The sequence below is a fragment of the Cnephaeus nilssonii genome (assembly GCF_951640355.1).
Source record: "Cnephaeus nilssonii genome assembly, chromosome: 1".
NCBI classification, from domain to species: domain Eukaryota; kingdom Metazoa; phylum Chordata; class Mammalia; order Chiroptera; family Vespertilionidae; genus Cnephaeus; species Cnephaeus nilssonii.
In genome coordinates, this window is record NC_137072.1 from 105,970,337 (window position 1) to 105,990,092 (window position 19,756).

General features: G+C 40.1%; 1 protein-coding gene across 2 annotated transcripts in view; it reads left to right on the top strand.

Moving 5' to 3' along the window:
* The window catches only part of ADGRA3 (adhesion G protein-coupled receptor A3), a 115,740-nt gene that overhangs the window by 82,001 nt on the left and 13,983 nt on the right, over window positions 1-19,756 (top strand). For both annotated transcript variants that reach the window (XM_079775202.1, XM_079775203.1), the window contains 4 exons: window positions 2,564-2,777; window positions 2,986-3,194; window positions 13,180-13,304; window positions 14,444-14,567. In XM_079775202.1, coding sequence (XP_079631328.1) covers window positions 2,564-2,777; window positions 2,986-3,194; window positions 13,180-13,304; window positions 14,444-14,567 — 672 coding nt within the window. The remainder of the gene's footprint in view (window positions 1-2,563; window positions 2,778-2,985; window positions 3,195-13,179; window positions 13,305-14,443; window positions 14,568-19,756) is intronic.

Genomic DNA, 19,756 nt, shown 5'->3' on the forward strand with positions numbered 1-19,756 from the left:
TTTTCTAGCACCTCCAGGCTACCCTGTCTCCATCACAAGGAACTTATAATTATTATTTAGTAGTATTGTTTATTGGACTCTGCAGGATATTTTAGAAGCCATAAGTATGGATCAGTCTTGAAGGAAGCTCTCATTTCTCACTGACCTGTCTATTCACTTGGGTTTTTAAAATAGTTGTTTGTTTGGTTTTACAAGTTTAAACTTGTGAAGAAAAAGTTTTTGGAGTTCTAGGAATTATAGGTGTCATTTCATTTTTCAGCTCTCTATTAGAAAATATTTCTATGATTTGTTTAAAAAAATGATTTATCCTAAGTAATACTTTCCTAAGAACTATGCTTTATTTTCAAGTCATTTTTTTTAATTGATTGATTGCTTTTTTAGAGGGGGGGGGGAGAGAAGAGAGAGAGAGAGAAAATTATTTGTTGTCCCACTTATTTCTGTATTCATTGGTTAATCCTTGTCTGTGCCCTGAAGGGAGTTCAAACTTGCAACCTTGGAGTGTTGAGATGATGCTCTAACCAACTTAGCTACCCAGCCAGAGCTCTAATCTTTTTGTATTCAAGAATTTTATACTTAAATTTTAATAAATATCTTGTATGCATAACACTTTTTCAAGAAACCTTTTAATCAATCTGTTGATGTTTTTCCTTTCTTTAAAAACATTTTGTTTTTCCAATCACCATTTACCCCCCTCTATATTTTTTCCCTTTTTTGAATGCCTCATTATATACTTGAAAGAAATGTATACACTTAATAGAACTGTATTAGATTAATGAATGAGTTTATAATACACTTCATCCCCCCTCCAGATTATATTTGTGACAATAGCAGAAACCTTTTTATGCATTTTCCTAGATGAAATATTTCTAATATTTTCTAGGTATCTTCAGTTTAAAACTAAGATTCAAACTGTCAATATTCAAACTCCCAAAATACTTTCAGTCAACAGATATTTGTGGGTATCTGCTGTGCTCCAACATTGTTCTAAGTACAGCAGTCAACAACAAACTCTCAAAATTATTCACTTGCCTAAGTAGAACCTTTTTAAAACAAAAACATGTATCACGGAGCTCTATTAATTTCATAAACAATAGGCTACTTTTATAAAATACGACTGCCAGGAGCTATTATTAACCTGAAGAGGGGTCTGGAAAAGCCAGTGAGATTATCTGCACTTAAAATTCCTCCTGCTCTAGCTGGAAGGCCAGACAGTGAGTCACCTGTGAGGCTGCCAATGTGAGTTATGCTGGAGATTGTGCAGGAGGGCGCGGGAGTCCAGAAGAGGGAGCAACTAAGGGTAAAAGCAGTAGACTGAGGACTCAGGTAATTAATCATCAAAAAAAAAAAAAAAAAGAGCCCTATGTAAAGGACTTTGTAAAGTCCTTCTCTTGGCTGCCAACCTTCCTCATCCTGACCTGTCCTTTACCTTGCCAACACAATTATCCTGCAAAACATCAAATCTGCCACGTTTGAGTTTGCCAGACAGAAGAATAGTGGAGCATTTCAGCCAGGGACACTGGCCGGGGCAGTATTTTTCACAGGGGCATACAGAACGGAGGAGAGCTCACATAGAGAGAAATTCAGTGTGGCCAGATTATGGTTGTGGTATAGGGAGTGTGGAACGCTGAATTCGAGACATAGGTTTTATCCAAATGATATGGTGTATTTCGTTAGGTTTTGGGGGCAGTATGCTGTAATCATTCGGGAACTAAGAACATGATCAGATTTATTTCTTAAGAGGAAATTCCGTTGGCAGCATGAACATTGGATTGGAGAGAGAGAGGTTGGTTGGTGCCAAGGGAAAGACTGTGATGAATTCTTGAAACAGGGAGTTTTGTTTGAGATAGTTATTATTTGCCTCCTGGGTTTATAGATTTATTTTTTTATTGAATGCTGAATAATTTATTAGTTTAAAATTCCTAATAAAGCAGTCTGAAAAACATGCAGTGACCAGCCAGCATCTTCTGTTGTTCCTATTTGTTACTCTGTTTTTCTAAACATTATGTGTTTCTTAGTCTCAGGGAAATGTCTAAGAGACGAATTTGCTGAATCTAAGCTTCTGTTATGTTTGTGCCATTTCTTTCTTTTGCTGTTTGACAGTTTGAATTCATCATAAATCACCTTAAAGTCCCATAAACCCAAATTAATTATACTCACATTTGTGATACGCTACATTTGTACTTATTTACCAAATTTTGTCATCGTAAAATTGTCATAAAGAGTGATCAGAGATTCCTGATCTGTTTAACGCTATCTACTTCCACAGTAGATGATATCCTGGGAAAAATCACTCTGGTTTGAAATTATTTCTTGTTTACTTCCTTAACTTTGAAATATAATTTCTTTTCTCTTTATTTTATAGTCTTTGCTTCTGTGATGATATGTGTTCAGACATTTCACTGAACTGATAAATTGTTTCAGCTATTACATTTTTATGTATACATTTAAAAAAGTATTCAGCATCTATTTGGGAAACGTTTGTAAACTACGTAAAATACTCTTGCTGGTTTCTACATGCTAATACCACAACCTTTTTTTGCCGTTGTTGTTCATATTCTTTCAGAACACTATCGTAGAAGCTTCTATTCAGCTCCCACCGTCCCTTTTCTCACCAAAGCAAAAGAGAGAAGTCAGGCCAACCGATGACTCTCTCTGTAAGCTCCAGCTCATTGCTTTCCGCAACGGAAAGCTGTTTCCAGCCACCGGGAACTCCACGAACCTGGCTGATGATGGGAAACGGCGCACCGTGGTGACCCCCGTGATTCTCACCAAAATAGGTTTGTACGTGGCATATGCTCTCCCGGAGCGGCTGCGCCACGCGCGTTTGTTAATTCACTGCCCCTTCAGATGCTGATTGTTGTTCCTCCTTGTGTTAATGAGTCACCAGCGCAGAAAGATACTGCACAGTACCCATTTGTGTATAGGTTGACATTTAATTGTTCGTGACGTTTGTCTCAGAAATGCTTGTATTTCCCTTCCCTCCAGATGGTGTGAGCGTGGACGGCCACCGCGTCCCCGTTAATGTGACTCTGCGTCGCATCGCGCACGGAGCAGATGCCGTGGCCGCCCAGTGGGATTTCGACCTGCTGAACGGACAAGGAGGCTGGAAGTCCGACGGGTGCCATATCCTCTACTCGGATGAAAATATCACCACCATCCAGTGCTTCTCCCTGAGCAACTATGCCGTGTTAATGGTATGGCAGCTGCTCGCTTTGTGCATAAACGCCGAGTCTCCTCGTTTTTTGCCTTATGCAGAACTAAACTCAAATGAAGATTTAACAAACAAACAAACACAAAACTTTCAATATAAATTGCTCCCTTTACGTAACGGGTGACATTTGGTGCAATTCTGATTTTAAAGGGAAATCAAGTTCCTACCAAGTGCAACGTCTTGGATGGAATTTGATAGAGGAATTTTCAATAAACTCTGTAAGTGAATCAGTTCACCTAGGTAGACTTTGACCTTAAGATCTGGAGACATCTTGGGGTCTATACAGTCCAACTCTCAACCCAGTAAGTGACTCATTTGCCCACAGATAAGCAGTGAGTAGTGAGAGATTTTTTTCCCCTTCGGTCTCCTTTTGAATTTAGGGGAATAGTAATCATTTCAGTTTCGTCTCTGTAAGCAACAGTATTGACACAAATCGTGTCTTCAATTTTAATGCTACTCGAGCGCATGTTTTATGTTATTTATCATTATTCATCTTCGGAAAAGTGACTAGTTATTAATGTATAGGGACAGGTCTTTTCATGAACGCGTTCTTTATGTGAATCTGATCCCCGAGCTAGCGAGTGTTAAATTAATCATGCTAATTTTTATTTTATATTGCACTTATTATAAGATCCTAACATCCTGCAGCATCGATACATGTATTTAGAAAGCAGTGGAAGGAATGGCTAATGAACCTGAAAGACATTTCTCAGGAACGGCCCCAGGCTAGCCTGGGAGTGAGGTCGCCCACGTTTTATTTCTGTCTCCAGCTCTGAATCTGTTATCTAGACAATATTTTATGAAAGCCTTAACTAGCCTTGAAATAGGATACCTTTTGCTTTGTGTGATTTATTCTTTTCTTGAAAAAAATTAAAGAGCCTTTACCACTAGAAATGATCTTAAAGCAAGCTCCAATTAGAATAGATGTTCCTCAACTCTTGTTTCATTTGTCTCTTTGCCCCTCACATTAGTATCTGGCACACCTGTCAAACAGGAAGAGTAAATAGATTATTTGGCGAGTATATAAGGCTTGCCTTTTCCACTGACATCCATTACCGAGTGTTATTCATCCCAGGGGCCAGAGGCAGGGTCTTCTATCCTGTTTAGACTCAGCTGTGTTTATATAAGTCGTTTATCCTTTTGGGTGTAAAGTTTGTGTTGACAGTTTAGGAATCTCCTCACAAATAGAGGATGTTTCATTTCTGTACGTGTGAGTTTGGTTTCTGTAAGTTCACAATTTATTAACTTTTAGTAATCTTCCAAATTAAAGCATGAACCATTGATTAAAGTATGAAGCATTTTCCCTTTCAGTTTGAAAGTATTTTCTCATTCAGGTTTTGATTATAAAATAACCAGAAACTATGAAGCACTGGAGGAGAAACAATAGAGATACAACGTTGTCTGAAATTTATATAATAGTTAAGTAGAAAATGTTGGGGGAAATAAATGAGACACAAAACACACACACAAAAAAGGCATTTTATAAGCTTCACTGGTAATGACATGCTCCAGTACCATGTGAAACTTTTATTTTTATTTAATCTAATACCCGTTTTAAGCATCTATTTTTTTGAACTTCCTAGCTGTTCTTCTAAACTATTTAAATTAGTATAATCCCTTTCCAGAAGGAATAAGCTATTCTTTTATCTTTCATACTTTAATCTTTTAAAAAATGCTATACACAATTCTTTAAAGCTAAAATATAGTGCTAAGACTTTGTTCTATTTTCAAAGAATATGCGTTCTTTTGCTTTTCTTAAATATAATTGTGCCACCTAGAGGCTGCAACTTGAAATGTATCTAAAATGTTGACAAACATACATAATAAAATTAGTATGTGGGATTTTTAGAGCTGCTAATTAAACATTAAAGGCTATTAAATGAAATTATACCTATTCTCAAATAATGTCTAAAATAGAAGAAATGTATTTTAATAATTGGAAGTTGGTCCTTGCCAGGTGGCTTAGTTGGTTGGAGCATCTTCCCGTACAACAAAAGGTTGCAAGTTCAATTCCCAGTCTAGGCACATACCTAGGTTGTGAGTTTGATCCCTGGTCAGGGCACATATGGAGGGGGCAACCGATTGATGTTTCTCTCTCACATCGATGATTCTCGTTTTTTCTTTCTCCCTCTCCCCCTTTCTCTCTCTAAATAATCAATAAATGTATCCTCAGGTGAAGATTCAAAAACAAAATCAGAATTCAATATCTTCTTTCCTTACCTGATCCTAATTTGACTAATAGATAAAATCCTCTTTTTCTTGAAAAATAACTTCATATATTGTTTTCTATACCAAGTCTAAATTTCTGTTTTTGTAGGTAGCCCATAAATCTCCTCCTGATCTGATTTTAAAGAATATTGTACTAAAAAATGAGACAAAAAGAATATATTTGTTTTTAAATCTCAAACAGATACTGTAGTTTAGTTCAGTAGACATCCTGCCATAACCCATTATATCATAAGGTCTCTGGGAGCCAGAGAAAAAGTTAAACAGAAATTGGGTCTGTTTGAATTAGATGATCAGAGAAAGCCAGTTGGGTCAGGAAGAATTCTAGGAGCTGGGCCAGTAAGAAACAAAAAAAAAAACCCAAAACTTAAATACCAAGTAGGTAATGATTAGGGTCAAACCATTTATGTAGTGCTTAATACTTTAATTGGTAAGAGTAGTGAAGATAAAATCTCTGTACCTTGAATTATCTTTGTTATTGTCTTCACCTAGAAATATGTGAAACTAGAGAGCACTCATTTGTTCTTACAACTCTAGTGTTGCTTTTAAATATTGTTTGTATAAACCTTGCTGAATAAAAGCAAAGTTTGGTTTCATTTGCTCTGTAATTGAACATGAGAACATGTTTCTGTTTATGTCATTTTTAAATAGGTACTGCATGCACATGGATCAAAAGTTATACTTAGATCTGCACATTACTGTACAGTGACACCTTGATTCCCACCCCTCTCTCCCATCACATTCTCCACAAAATATGTGACCACCAATTAGTTTCTTGACAATTATTGAATAGGTTTTCAGGCATATTGAAACAAAAATGAATAAATTTTCTTCCATTTTTACAGGAAGCTTCCAAGCTACAAACATTGTTCTAAACTGTGCTGCTTTTTTTTTTTTTTCCTTGAAACCACATTTTATGATGATGGTTTCCATGGAAAAAGAGATTTTATGATGATGACATCTAATGACATGATGATGGTGATAATGACTGAGATGGTGGTGATGGCAGTGGCTAATTCACATTAAGCACTTATGTACTAGGCACTCTTCTGAAGTCTTTATACATGCATTAATTTATTTGGTCATGATAACAACCTCATGAAGTATAGTACGGTTATCATTGCCCCCAGTCTGCAGATGGAAGAGCCAGGGCGTAGAGCACTTAAGTGCCATGCCCCAGTTTACTAATTTAGTTAGTGTTGGAATTGAGATTTTAATTCAGACTTCAGAAATTTGTATTTTTTAAAAAACATTTTTGCCGAAACCGATTTGGCTCAGTGGATAGAGCGTCGGCCTGCGGACTGAAGGGTCCCAGGTTCGATTCCGGTCAAGGGCATGTACCTTGGTTGCCGGCACATCCCCAGTAGGGAGTGTGCAAGAGGCAGCTGATCAATGTTTCTCTCTCATCGATGTTTCTAACTCTCTATCCCTCTCTCTTCCTCTCTGTAAAAAATCAATAAAATATATTTTAAAAAAATTTTTTATTGACTTCAGAGAGGAAGGGAAAGGGAGAAAGAGATACAAACATCAATGATGAGAGAGAATCATTGATCGGCTGCCTCCTGCACGCCCCACACTCAGGATCGAGCTCACAACCCATGCATGTGCCCTGACTGGGAATCTAACCATGACCTCCTGGTTCATAGGTTGACACTCAACCACTGCGCCATGCTGGCTGGGCCAAAAGCTTGTGTTCTTAATCACTCTCCTAAATCTTTCTAAAATCTTCTCATATTGGTATAAAAGAGCTTCCTCAACCTTTTTTCACCTTTGAATATTATTTTATGTCCATACCATAATTTATTTACATATTCCTCTATTTTGTTGGGTTCCAGTAATTTGCTTATACAGTATTATTTTGCACATTTAATAGAAAATCTGGAGGATAGGTTCTCAAGTGGAATTGGCAATGAAAAGGGGACCAATGCTTTAAATTGAGATACTGAGCAAAGCGCACACCACTTAAATGTATGGCTTGCTGATATTTTTACATTGAAAACACACATTTAGCTACCATCAAAATCAAGCACTTGGTAGCTCCCATGTGTTTCTTTCTATTTAATTTCATTCACCATCTCAAGGGATAGGCACCCTTCTGATGACTACCATGATAGAGAAGTTTTGCCTTGTATAATTAGCATCCTATAGTACGTACTTTTGTGCGTCTCTTGTCTTTCTCATTACTTATATTTGTGAAATGTATCCTTGTTTTTGCATGTAGCAGCATTCCTACATAGTAATCCATTGTATGAAAATACTCAGACTTGTGCATTCTGTTGATGGACATTTGGTTGCTAGGTTCTGGCTATCAAGAAAACACTGCTATGATTATTCATGTACATGTTTTTGGACGGAAGGAAATAGTTGGATTGAGGCTATCCCTATCTTTAGCTTTAGTAGATAATACCATACAGTTGACCAAAGTGGTTGCATTGGTTTACAGTCGCACCCGTAATTAGAGTTTGAGTAGCTCACATCCTTGCCAGTGCTTGGGATTCTAATGCTTTAATTTTAGTCTTGGTGGTATTATGATATATGATTGTGGGTTTACTTTGCCTTCCTCCGGTGACTAATGATGCTGAGCACCTCTTCTTTTTCTTATTGTCAGTTTCAGGACTCCCTTTTGTGATGTTATTGCCCAGATCTTGCACTTTTTAAAAATTATCTTTGACCTTTTTTTGTTTTATTGAGGTAAGATCGACATACAGCACTGTATACATTTAAGGTGTACCACCTAACGAATTGACTTGCATGTGCTGTGATATGATTACCACAGTAAACTTAGTTAACATCCAATATCTCATATGGATTAAAAAAAAGAAAACTTGCTCTGGCCTGTTTGGCTCAGTGGCTAGAGCGTCAACCTATGGAGCAAAGGGTCCCAGGTTCGATTCCAGCTAAGGGCACATGCCTTGGTTGCAGGCTCCTCCCCAGCCCTGGCCCTAGTTGTGGCTCATGCAGGAGGCAACCAATTGATGTGTTTTTCTCACATGGATGTTTCTCTCTCTCTTTCCCTCTCTCCTCCATTCTCTCTAAAAATCAGTGGAAATATATCCTCAGATGAGGATTAACAAAAAAAAGAAGAAAAATTTTTTTTCTTGTGGTAAGAAATTTTAGAATTGACTCTCTTAGCAACTTTCACATAAACCATTCAGCAGTATTAATTATATTCATCATGTTACACATTACATCCCCCGTACTTACTTGTTTAATAACTGGAAGTTGTACCTTTTGACCACCTTTATCCAATTCCCCACCTCCTGCCCCTCTTTCTCCAGTCTCTTTTTCTATGAGGTTTTGTTTGTTTTTGTTTTTTTATTCCACAGACTAGAGTCCTGGTGCATGAAATTCGTGTATGGGGGGGTGGGAGGGTCCCCTCAGCCCAGCCTGCACCCTCTACAATCGGGAAGGAACCCTTGGGGGATGTCTGACTGCCGATTTAGGCCCAATCCCTGGGCCACTGGCTCCTAACTGCTCACCTGCCTGCCTGCCTGATCACCCCTAACTGCTCCCACTGCCATCTGATCACCTCTAACTGCCTCTGCGTGCCAGCCTGATCGCCCCTAACTGCGAACCCCCCGCCCTGCCAGCCTGGTCTCCCATAACTGCCCCTCCCCACCGACCTGGTTGCCCCCAACTGCCCCCTCCGCTGGCCTGGTCGCCCCCAACTGACCCCCCTGCGGACCTGGTCGCCCCACACAGCCTGCTGTTTGGTCATTTGGTCATCCCTCACTAACCCCCCTGTGGGCCTGGGCGCCCCATGCAGCCTGATGTTCGGTTGTTTGGTCGTCCCTCACTACCCCCCCTGCCGGCCTGGGCGTCCCATGCAGCCTGTTCGGTCGTCCATCTGGTTGTTTCGTTCGTAACAGCTCCTGGCTTTGTGTATATATGGATAAGTCTTGGCCTGTTTTTAATCTGGTTATCTATTGTTTTCTTATTGACTCGAAGGGCTTCTTGATATGAACTGTGAACAGGAGCTTTTTGTAGGATTTATGTGTTGCAGATATCTTCTCCTCCTCCGTGCCTGATGTAATCCATTCAGGCTGCTGTAACAGAATCCCACAGATTGGGTAGTTTATAAATAACAGAAATTTATTCCCCAAAGTGCTGGGGGCTGGAGGTCCAAGATCAAGGTTCAGTATCTGGTGAGGGCCCTCTTTTTGTCCTCACATGGTGGAAGGGACAAGGGGGCTCTCTGGGGTCTCTCTATATGGGCAGTAACCCCATTTGTGAGGACTCCCCTCTCATGACCTAATCACCTCCCAAAGGCCCCACCTCCTAATATCGCATTGGCCGTTGGATCTCAACATATATGAATGGGGCGGGGGGCAAGCATTAAGCCTATGGATATGCCTTTACTCTTTTTCTCTCAATGTTTTCTTTTTTATGGACGGAGTTTCTTAATTTTTTCTGAAGTTTTTTTAATAGCTTTTCATGTTCTATTTAAGAAATCTTTGCCCATATCAGGATCATAATGATATTCTCCTTTGTTTTCTTTAAGAAGCTTTAATGTGTTTTATCTTTCACATTTAGGTCCAAGGTTTGACTGGAAGGGACTGTGTATGGTGTGATGTAAGGGAAGCAAAATCTTTAAATTATGCCTTGTTTCTTAGAGGAAATATAAAAAGCATCAGAGAAGTCATAGTCTTTTTTTACATTTCTGATTTCAGATCTATTTTTAAATTTGAATGTATTGGTAAACTTTTTAAAATAATTCTTTATATTCTGACAGGATGTACTCTACTATCTTCCGTTGTTCAGATCCTGGTGAAATTAGAGGACTGCTGATTTATACTTATCCTTATTATTGAGCCAATGCTAATGAACTCTTTAAAACTGCCAGTGAATTTATATAGTAATTCTCGGGCTAGAAGTAACTTGAAAATAAAGGAATATTTGTCTGTCAAGGAAACAGAGATTTTGAAGAACACTTCTTTCATTGATTTGTGTCCTTAATAATAATCTTTGTGATTTTTAACATACTTTCGGGTGTTCTGATACTGCTTAATGTCTGCAGACAACTTTACTTTTCACTCTGAGCTCAGTATTTTTCTTGGACTTTGTACCCTATAGAAGAGTGACTACGATCACCACTTTGGTGAGGGACTGTGTCCTGAAAGCACTGGAGGCAGATGGAGACTTCCTGTCTCATCACTGTGTTGCAAGTGTGAATGAAGGTCTCACTTTTCTTTCTCACGAGTGTCTCCTAGTGGCCGTTTTTGGACAGTGTATTTAGAAATGTTTTGCTTTTAGTATCATAGTCTATATTTATTTACTAGTATAATTAAAAATTATTTTGATTCAGATTTCTACTTGACTTCTCTTGTTTGAGATCTTAACATCTTTCATATCCTAATCGCAACTGTCTTAAATAGTTGTATAGTCTCAAGAATTTTGTGCCATCAGGATAGGCTTTTCTTATTTTGTTTGTTCTCTCTATACCAGGGGCCAGTAAACCCTGGCAAGCATTTGACCCACCAATTCAGTCAGGTGCTGTTGGTTTTACTATGTGTACCAGTTAATAATGCAGATTTTGTAATCAAAGAAAACACGATAATTTCAAGAGAAACATCAAAAGTGCTTTCTTTATTCAAAGTAATGTCCATCACTAGCTACACATTTCCCCAATCTTTCAGGTAATTTGTGGATACCCTCCCAATAGAACTTTTCTTGTTTTGAATCAAACCATTCAGAGACCCAATTTTCCCTTCTTCGTACGTTTTGAAGTGCTGCTCAGAAAGTGCACGTGCCATCGATGGGAACAAGTGGTAACCTGAAGGAGCAAGGTCTGGTGAATACGGCGGGTGGGTTAATACTTCCCAGGCAAGATCTTTTACCGTGTCTTTAACTGGTTTTGCAGTATGTGATGGTGCGTCATCATGAAGCAAAATTACTTTGCCATGTCTTCTGGCATATTCTGGTCGTTTCACGATCAAAGCGTGGTTCAAATTGATTATTTGTTGTCGGTAGCGATCAGTATTAACGGTTTCACCTGGTTTTAGAACCTCATAATACACCACACCTTCCTGATCCCACCAAACGCAGAGCATTGTCTTCTTTCCAAACCGATTTGGCCTTGCAGTCGATGTTGATGGTTGACCTGGATCAATCCATGATTTTGTGCATTTGGAATTCTCAAAATAATCCCACTTTGCATCGCCAGTCACAACTCGATGCAAAAAAGACTTTCATGCCGTTGAAGCAACATTTTACTGATGACTTTTCGGTTTTCCATTTGTCTTCTGTTCAGTTGATGTGCCACACATTTTCCTTCCTTTAAAATCTTTCCCATTGCTTGTAAACGATCAGAAATTGTTTGCTGAGCAACGTTTAATCTTTATGCAAGTTGTTTTTGAGTTTGACACGCATCTTCATCCAATAATGCTTGTAATTGTTAGTCTTCAAACTTTTTCAGTTGACCTGGACATTCTTTGTCTTTCACATCGAAATCATCACTTTTAAAGTGTTTAAACCAGCGTTCACAAGTATCTTGAGATGGAGCATGTTCACCATAAGCTTCCTGAAGCATACGATAACTTTTTCTTCAAAATAAAGTAATGAATTAAAACTTCCCGCAAATGCTCTTTTTTTGGCACGATATTCGACATTTTTAAGCGTAAAAATATCTATGTTGTTAATACCTTCGGCAAATTTGACATATGAAGTTTTGAAGCTTGCTGTCCATACAACAAAATAGCATACACATCAAATTGCATATATATCAACATATGTGTAACTCCATCTATTTAAAAAATCTGCATTATTAACTGGTACACCTAATAACTGCTGGAAAGCTAAGAGTGATTTGAAAATTGTTAAATGGTTAGTGGTTTTAAGTGCCCACACAATGGCCTCGGTTTGCCTCGTGGCACGCAAAGCCCCCAACATTCACTGTCTGGCCCTTTGTACCTCCCCCTGGTCTGCGTCTCCGCAGGGCTTCCCTGGCATTTGGGCAGGCTGGTGTGCTGTGGCCCCCAGGAATGGCCTGTGGGAGCCGTGCTCTCAGTGACCAGTGACATAGTCCTCGTGTTTTTCTCCATTGGTAACTTTGAATTAGGAGTCACTGCCCTCTGTTTCAGAATCGTCACTTTCGTGTACTATGTCACATTCATTTGGTTTTGAGAAATACTCATTTCTTTTCAATGTAAATATTACAATCTATAATATATTTTGGGAACTCGATTGGTGCTTTGTCCAATGCCTTATCACAGTGGTTCTCAACCTTTCTAATGCCGCGACCCTTTAATACAGTTCCTCATGTTTGGTAACCCCCAACCATAAAATTATTTTCGTTGCTACTTCATAACTGTAATTTTGCTACTGTTAATGAATCATAATGTAAATATCTGTGTTTTCTGATGGTCTTAGGCGACCCTGCTAGCGGTTCTCAACCTGCGACCCACAGGTTGAGAACCGCTGCCTTATCAGATAATATCCAGCTACCTGTGTTGTTACTCTCTGCCAGGGGCTGTGGAAGGCACGTTCACACCCTCCTCTTGCTCTTACCCCAAACCTGCCAGACATCGGTGGCATCTCCACTTGTAACTGCCCCCAGATTATACAGCCGGCAAGAAAGTGGTGACGTGTGTTGAACAGGTCCTAGTGGAAGGTGAAGCAGCCAGTGCCCGGAAGGAGCCTAGAGGCCAACTGCAGGGACTAGAGTTTTGTAATCAATGTGTTTTCACAGTAGAGGTTACGTGTCCAGAAGAGCTCAGCTACAGTGATGCTTTCTTTCCCCTCAGGATCTGACGGGATCTGAGCTCTACACCCAGGCCGCCAGCCTCCTGCACCCCGTGATCTACACCACCGCCGTCATTCTTCTCCTGTGCCTCTTAGCGGTCATCGTCAGTTACATGTACCATCACAGGTGAGACATAAAGCCTGGTGCGCGTAGGACTTTGATGGAGAGGAGATTATTTTACATTGCACTAGGATAACACAGTCACCTCTGGACCAGTCAGTCACATCTGGTCCAGTTTCTCCTCCACAAATGGTTGTAAAGTTTATATAGTTTTTTTGTGTGTTTTTTGCCATCTTTCCAGAGTAAGAACAATTATTTTAGAACACATGCAAGCTGTGTTCATTTCATGTAGTCTGCGACGTAATTAGTACATGCGATGGTCAGTGTAGCTTTTACAGCTTCCGGTCAGTTGTATCTGGGAGAGAATGTGGAGGGAGGCTGGGAGGTGGGGCGGGGCAGCCACCAGGGGTGAGGTCAGGTGCAGGTTGTTCCCTGGAGCCGAGTCTTCCAGAACCAGAATGGGGGCTTTATTTCTGGCTTATGGCTTTTTCTCCGTTCCGATATTCTTTATTTTATAGATGGCATTTTTAAGAACGTTTGTGGCATTTAAGCACGAGGTATGGTTTTTGTTCATTGGGGGCAGAGCTACAGAAACTTGGATGGTAGGAAACAGTGCGCTGAAGGGATTTGCTAAGCAGCCACTCAGAAGAGGTTTTGATAGAATGTACTTTCCTATTCAAGCCGGGCCTGCATGGCATTTCTTGACATTTAGTTAAGAAACAAAAGGCGGTTTTGATATTAAAATAAAAGAAAGAAAGAAAGACTTCAGCGTTTATTAGGAAAGGCCAAGAAGAAAAGCACTGGGCAGGGGTAGGTCAGGGAAGTGGAGATCGGCACCTTGCAGAAATCGCTAGGAAGCAAACAAGTCATTCACCTGTCACAGACATCGGCAATAACAAAAGCCCACATGTTTCTCATTATGGAGAATTTCTTTAGCCTTTAGTGGGGGCAGTCGTTTCATTTATGACTTGTCTTTTTTTAGTGCGTAAAGTTAAATGTTAAGAAACGATATTGAGTTGAATGAGTTCTCAAAGAGTGTGTGTGTGTGTGTGTGTGTGTGTGTGTGTGTGTGTGTGTGTGTGTCTGTCTGTCTGATAGCACATGAAATTTGGTGTTTTAAGCTCAAGTTTTGAAGGCAGGTACTGCAGTGTCCTGCTTCAAATGTACTAGCCTGAATATTGATATTTTCCTTTTTCTTTTAACAGTTTGATCAGAATCAGTCTCAAGGGCTGGCACATGCTTGTGAACTTGTGCTTCCATATTTTTCTAACTTGTGTGGTCTTTGTGGGAGGCATAACCCAAACCAGAAATGCCAGTGTTTGCCAAGCGGTAAGTCCGAGCAAAAATCTGAAATGGAAAAGAAGTGCTGCTATTAGACAGTGATTTCATGTGTTTCATGAACTATAATAGGGAAAATGTTCCCTTAAAGTTTTCTTTTTTCTTTAGCTAATTTAAGTGGAACGGAATGTCTGTCCCTTCAACAGTTGCCAGCATGCTTTAGGTTTCACTTGTCATTTCCTAAGGAGTAAATGACTGAAGGGTCTTGTCTCTGTAGCTTTAGGAATTCAGTGCTACTTGTTGTATCTGTTATAATGCTGAGCATTTCATTTAAAAATTTTACCAAATCCTGACTTTGACTGAAGTCAACATTTTCTGACAGTAGGATTTTTAAAATTATTTTATTTGGCCCTAGCTGGTTTGGCTCAGTGGATAGAGCGTCAGCCTGCGGACTGAAGGGTCACGGGTTCAATTCCAGTTAAGGGCACATGCCCGTGTTGTAGGCTCGATCCCCAGTAGCGGGCGTGCAGGAGGCAGCCAATCAATGATTCTCATCATTGATATTTCTCTCTCTCTCTCTCTCTCTCTCTCTCTCCCTTCTTCTCTGAAATCAATAAAAATATATATTTAAAAATTTTATTTTATTTGTTGATGAAAACAGTAGGAGTTAGAAAATGATTTAACTGTAAGATAAAACAAGATGCCTCTGAGGTGTGGTAAATATGAAGAATTAAAAAGTATTCAACTCTTAATTTTAAATAAATAGTTATATATGTAGCCAAAGAATTATATAGAACAGGGCAGGATGGGCAGGGGTGTTGGTGTTTGACCAGAACCAGGTACAGGAACATGCCTTATATGCATGACCCGGCCAGGACAGTGGCCTATTCTAGGCACCAGCACGCTGTGGGACACTTAGGAGAGGTACTGGTTTATGTGAGAAGAAGAGCATCCAGGAAGGATCCCACAGTCTCCGAGGGTGTAACAGGAAATAATCTCTATCCTGGCCCCAGTTTAGCTCGTGGGTCCAGCAGCAGTCACATCTGGACCAGTTTCTCCTCCACAAATGGTTGTAAGATTTATATAAGAGTAAAGGATCAGCTGGGCTGGTATTGCTCAGTGGTTGAGCCAGGAGATCATGGTTCAGTTCCCGGTCAGGGCACATTCCTGGGTTTCGGGCTCACCTGCAGCCAATCAGTGATTCTCTCTCATTATTGATGTTTCTGTCCTCTCCCTCTCCTCTCCCTTCCTGTCTCTGAAATCAATAAAAACTATTTATTTTATATTTTTAAGAAATCAATAAAAACATTTTATTTTATTTTTTTAAATTTCTTTATTGATTAAGGTGTTACATATGTGTCCTTATCCCCCATTACCCCCCCTATCCTTCCCACTCATGCCTTCAACCCCTGTTGTCTGTGTCCATTGGTTAGGCTTATATGCATGCATACAAGTCCTTTGGTTGATCTCTCCCCCATACCCCCACCCTCCCCTACCTTCCCTCTGAGGTTTGATGGTCTGATCGATGTTTCTCTGTCTCTGAATCTGTTTTTGTTCATTAGTTTATATTGTTCATTATATTCCATAAATGAGTGAGATCATGTGATATTTATCTTTCTCTGACTGTCTTCTTTCACTTAGCATAATGCTCTCCAGTTCCATCCATGCTGTTGCAAATGGTAATAACTCCTTTTTTACCTCAGCATAGTATAAAAACATTTTTAAAAAGTAAAGGATCAAAGATAGCCAGGACACTTCTGAAGTAGAAGAGTAGAGTGGGGAGGTTGTCTGTCCTTCTAGTCATCAGAGCTAAGCAGGCTATTGTAATGAAACTGTAGCATTTGGTTTAGCGATCATTAACTTGACCTATGCTATGGAAGAGACAGATCTGAAGCAGACCCGTGTGGAACTTTGTAGAAGACAGAGTTGCGAGCTTCTTCAGTTGGGTGAAGAGAGACCACTGTTCAGTAAAGGGTGCTGGGAAAGTTTAGTTAGAAAAAGGTGGACCTGGATCTATACCTCCTGCCATATTTAAAACAAACAAATAACAACCTCAACTCTTGAGTATCAAAAACTTACATGCCCAAGCCAAAATGTTAAAATTCACATTCGATGATATCACAATTTGGGGGATAAGGAGGAATTTCTTAAATATGACACTAAGAAGACATTGGAAAAGAGATAAATTTGACTAAATTAAAAATAAGATCTTTTTTGGTTAAGATTCCTTAACAAAAGTGAAAACACAAGACAGTGTTCTCAATACATACCACAGACAGCATTAGAATAAAAAATGTATTAAAATCAGTGAGAAGGCCAACACTGAAAGCCCAATAGTACAAAATGACAGGAGAGTAGGCAGGCATTTCGTAAAACTGTAAATGCCCAGGGCCAACATGCACATAGAGAGAAGTTCAACACCATTGGTGGTCACGGACATGCAAATTCAGATCACACTTAGTTAACATTTTAGCCTTTTCTGGGGGCAAAAATCAAGCCTGACACTGCCAGGCATTGCGCATGTGGATCCGCAGGCTCTTTTTATCCATTGTGTGTGGGAATGTCCCTGGGTGACTCTGGGAGGCTTTACCTTCTCAAGCTAGGCATTCACATACCCTGGGACATGGCAATCCCATCCCTGGGCTGAGAGACTAAGCTTGCCCATATGTAACTTTGGTGTGCATCTGAGTATGCATGTGCATATGAATATTCATAGCAGCCCTATACACAGTAGCAGAAACCTGGAAGCAACCCAAATGCCCATCACTGAGAGAGTGAATGAATAAACCGTGATATTATACAAGAGTCAAAACTAATGGATTACAGCAATGTGTAACTATGAATATGTCATAGTACCATAAATTACATTTCCTGTTATCTTTTTTTATAAAGATAAGGTAACTAAAATGAAACTACACTTTTAATGAAGTGTGCAATAAAACTGTCATAAAAGGAAAGCAAGGGGATGATAAACATACGATGTCAGGTGGTGGTTACCTTGGGTGATGGGGATCCTGTTTTGATACGGGTTTTTGTCCAGGTCTTAACCTTTTGTCTTGCTGGTAGATTGTTGAATACTTATTAACACATTGCAGACGGATCACGAGAATTCTTGCTTCATATTACACAGTGTTTTATAAAGTATCATACTTTAAAAAGATATTAGCTTGTAAAAACACGTAATAAATAACTTCAAAATGCATTGGGTATTTAATTTTAAAGCATGCCTTTAACATTCATGTAAAACGTTTTTTTGTACTCGTTCAGTAGAAACTTATCTGGCCATGCGGTAAAGCTAGCAATAAAACTATTGGTCCGCAATGTGTTAATAATCTATGTATCTATATAAAAGCCTAATATGCAAATTGTACCTGCGGGAGTTCGACCGGGAGACCAATTGCTCGCTATGATGTGTGCTGACCACCAGGGGGCAGTGCGGAATGAAGGAAGGCCCCTTCCAGCAGCCAGAAGGAAGGCCCCGATCAGCCCTGATCCCTGGCCAGGCTAGGGACCCTACCTGTGCACGAATTTCATGCACTGGGCCTCTAGTAACTAAATGAAGGCAGGCGATGCTTGGTCCAATCATTAACAGGTGCCATGAACCTAAGACAGATGATTTATCCAATCGTGTATATCTGAGATGTCATTTAAAATGTAAGTGTAGCCTGGCCATTGTGGCTCAGTGGTTGAGCATCAACCTATGAACCAAGAGGTCACGGTTTGATTCCAAGTCAGGGCATATGCCCGGATTGTGGGCTCGATCCCCAGTGTGGGGTGTGCAGGAGGCAGCCGATCAATGATTCTCTCTCATCATTAATGTTTCTATCTCTCTCCCTCTCCCTTTCTCTCTAAAATCAATAATAGCATATTTTTTAAAAAAATGTGAGTCTGGACAATGTAAGAAGTGTTGAGAGGATTCAATGACTAGAGAGTACAGGGCATACAGTAAGTGCTCAGTAGATGCTAGTGGTTACTATTACTGTTATTATTGATGAAATTGCCTCTCAGCTGTGCAGAACCTTTCCCTGTTTTAGGCTGTTACTGTACACTTGAAAACAACCTTATTTGGCACCCGTAAGAAGTCACTCAGGTCAATAGTACAACTTAGCCTGTCCCTCCTCACAGGCTCACTCCACTTACCCTCCAGGTCTCAGTTTACTGTTACTGGTCCAGAGGCACTTTCTTCACCTCCCTCATCCTCCTGTGGAGCTTATTAAAATTCCAAGGTGCCTACAAAACCCTGTAACTGGCTGGTGTTTGCCCACTCATTGTCCTGGCCTCTGAGCTCTGCAGGGGCAGGACTCACATTGATTTGACCTAAGGATCAGCCAGAGACCTGACCACAGTAGGTGCTTAGCAAATATTTGTTGGGTGAGTGAAGAAAAGGCCTCTGCTTGCAAATAGTAGAAATCGTTCACCCCTGGAGCTGTTTTGAGCATGAACTATTAGGAGAGTACTTAGCACACCATGATAGTAATCGTCTCAACATTATTGAAAAATAGTCATTTTCTTGAAGCAGGCACATACATTGAGTTCCCTAAGGACGGTAATAGAAAAAAAACCATTGTAAACATGGCTGCCATTCATTGTCCTGAAGGGTATTTCCTACCATTTGTAGAAAGAAAAGGAGAAGAATTGCTGGCCAGTGCCCGTTTGTTAAAGATTTGCGTGAAAAGGGAAAGGCAAGTCTGTCTATGTTTCCACATGTCCTTCTGTTCTCACAAAGTCCTCCCCTTTCCTGAAAGACATAGCCCCCCTTGTTTCTGACTCAGACATGACTTGCTGCACTTTCCTAATGCAATCCGTACTGAATTCAGTTGGTAGCCTGGTGAGAGGGGAGTGGTAAACGCATAAAGGAGCAGGTAGGTTCTAATGCTGTGTCTTCCAGAACAGCCAGTATGGCTAGTCACTTAACCCAGTAGGGGCTTTATGTTTCTTCTCGAACACAATGGATTGGGCTAGTTAAGTGAAATGAGCATTAAGGTTCTTCAGTCTCTAAAACTGAACTCTAACGTGGACATACACTGAGTGGCCAGATTATTATGATCTCTGAACACGTAATAATCTGGCCACTCAGTGTATATCCTATATAATAAAAGGCTAATATGCAAATTGTCCCCTCCACCAGGAGTTCTACCAGCAGGCAGGCAGCCAACTGCCCATGTCCCCTCCCCTTGGCCAGGCTGGCCGGACCCCACCCATGCACGAATTCATGCACCGGGCCTCTAATATCTATACTA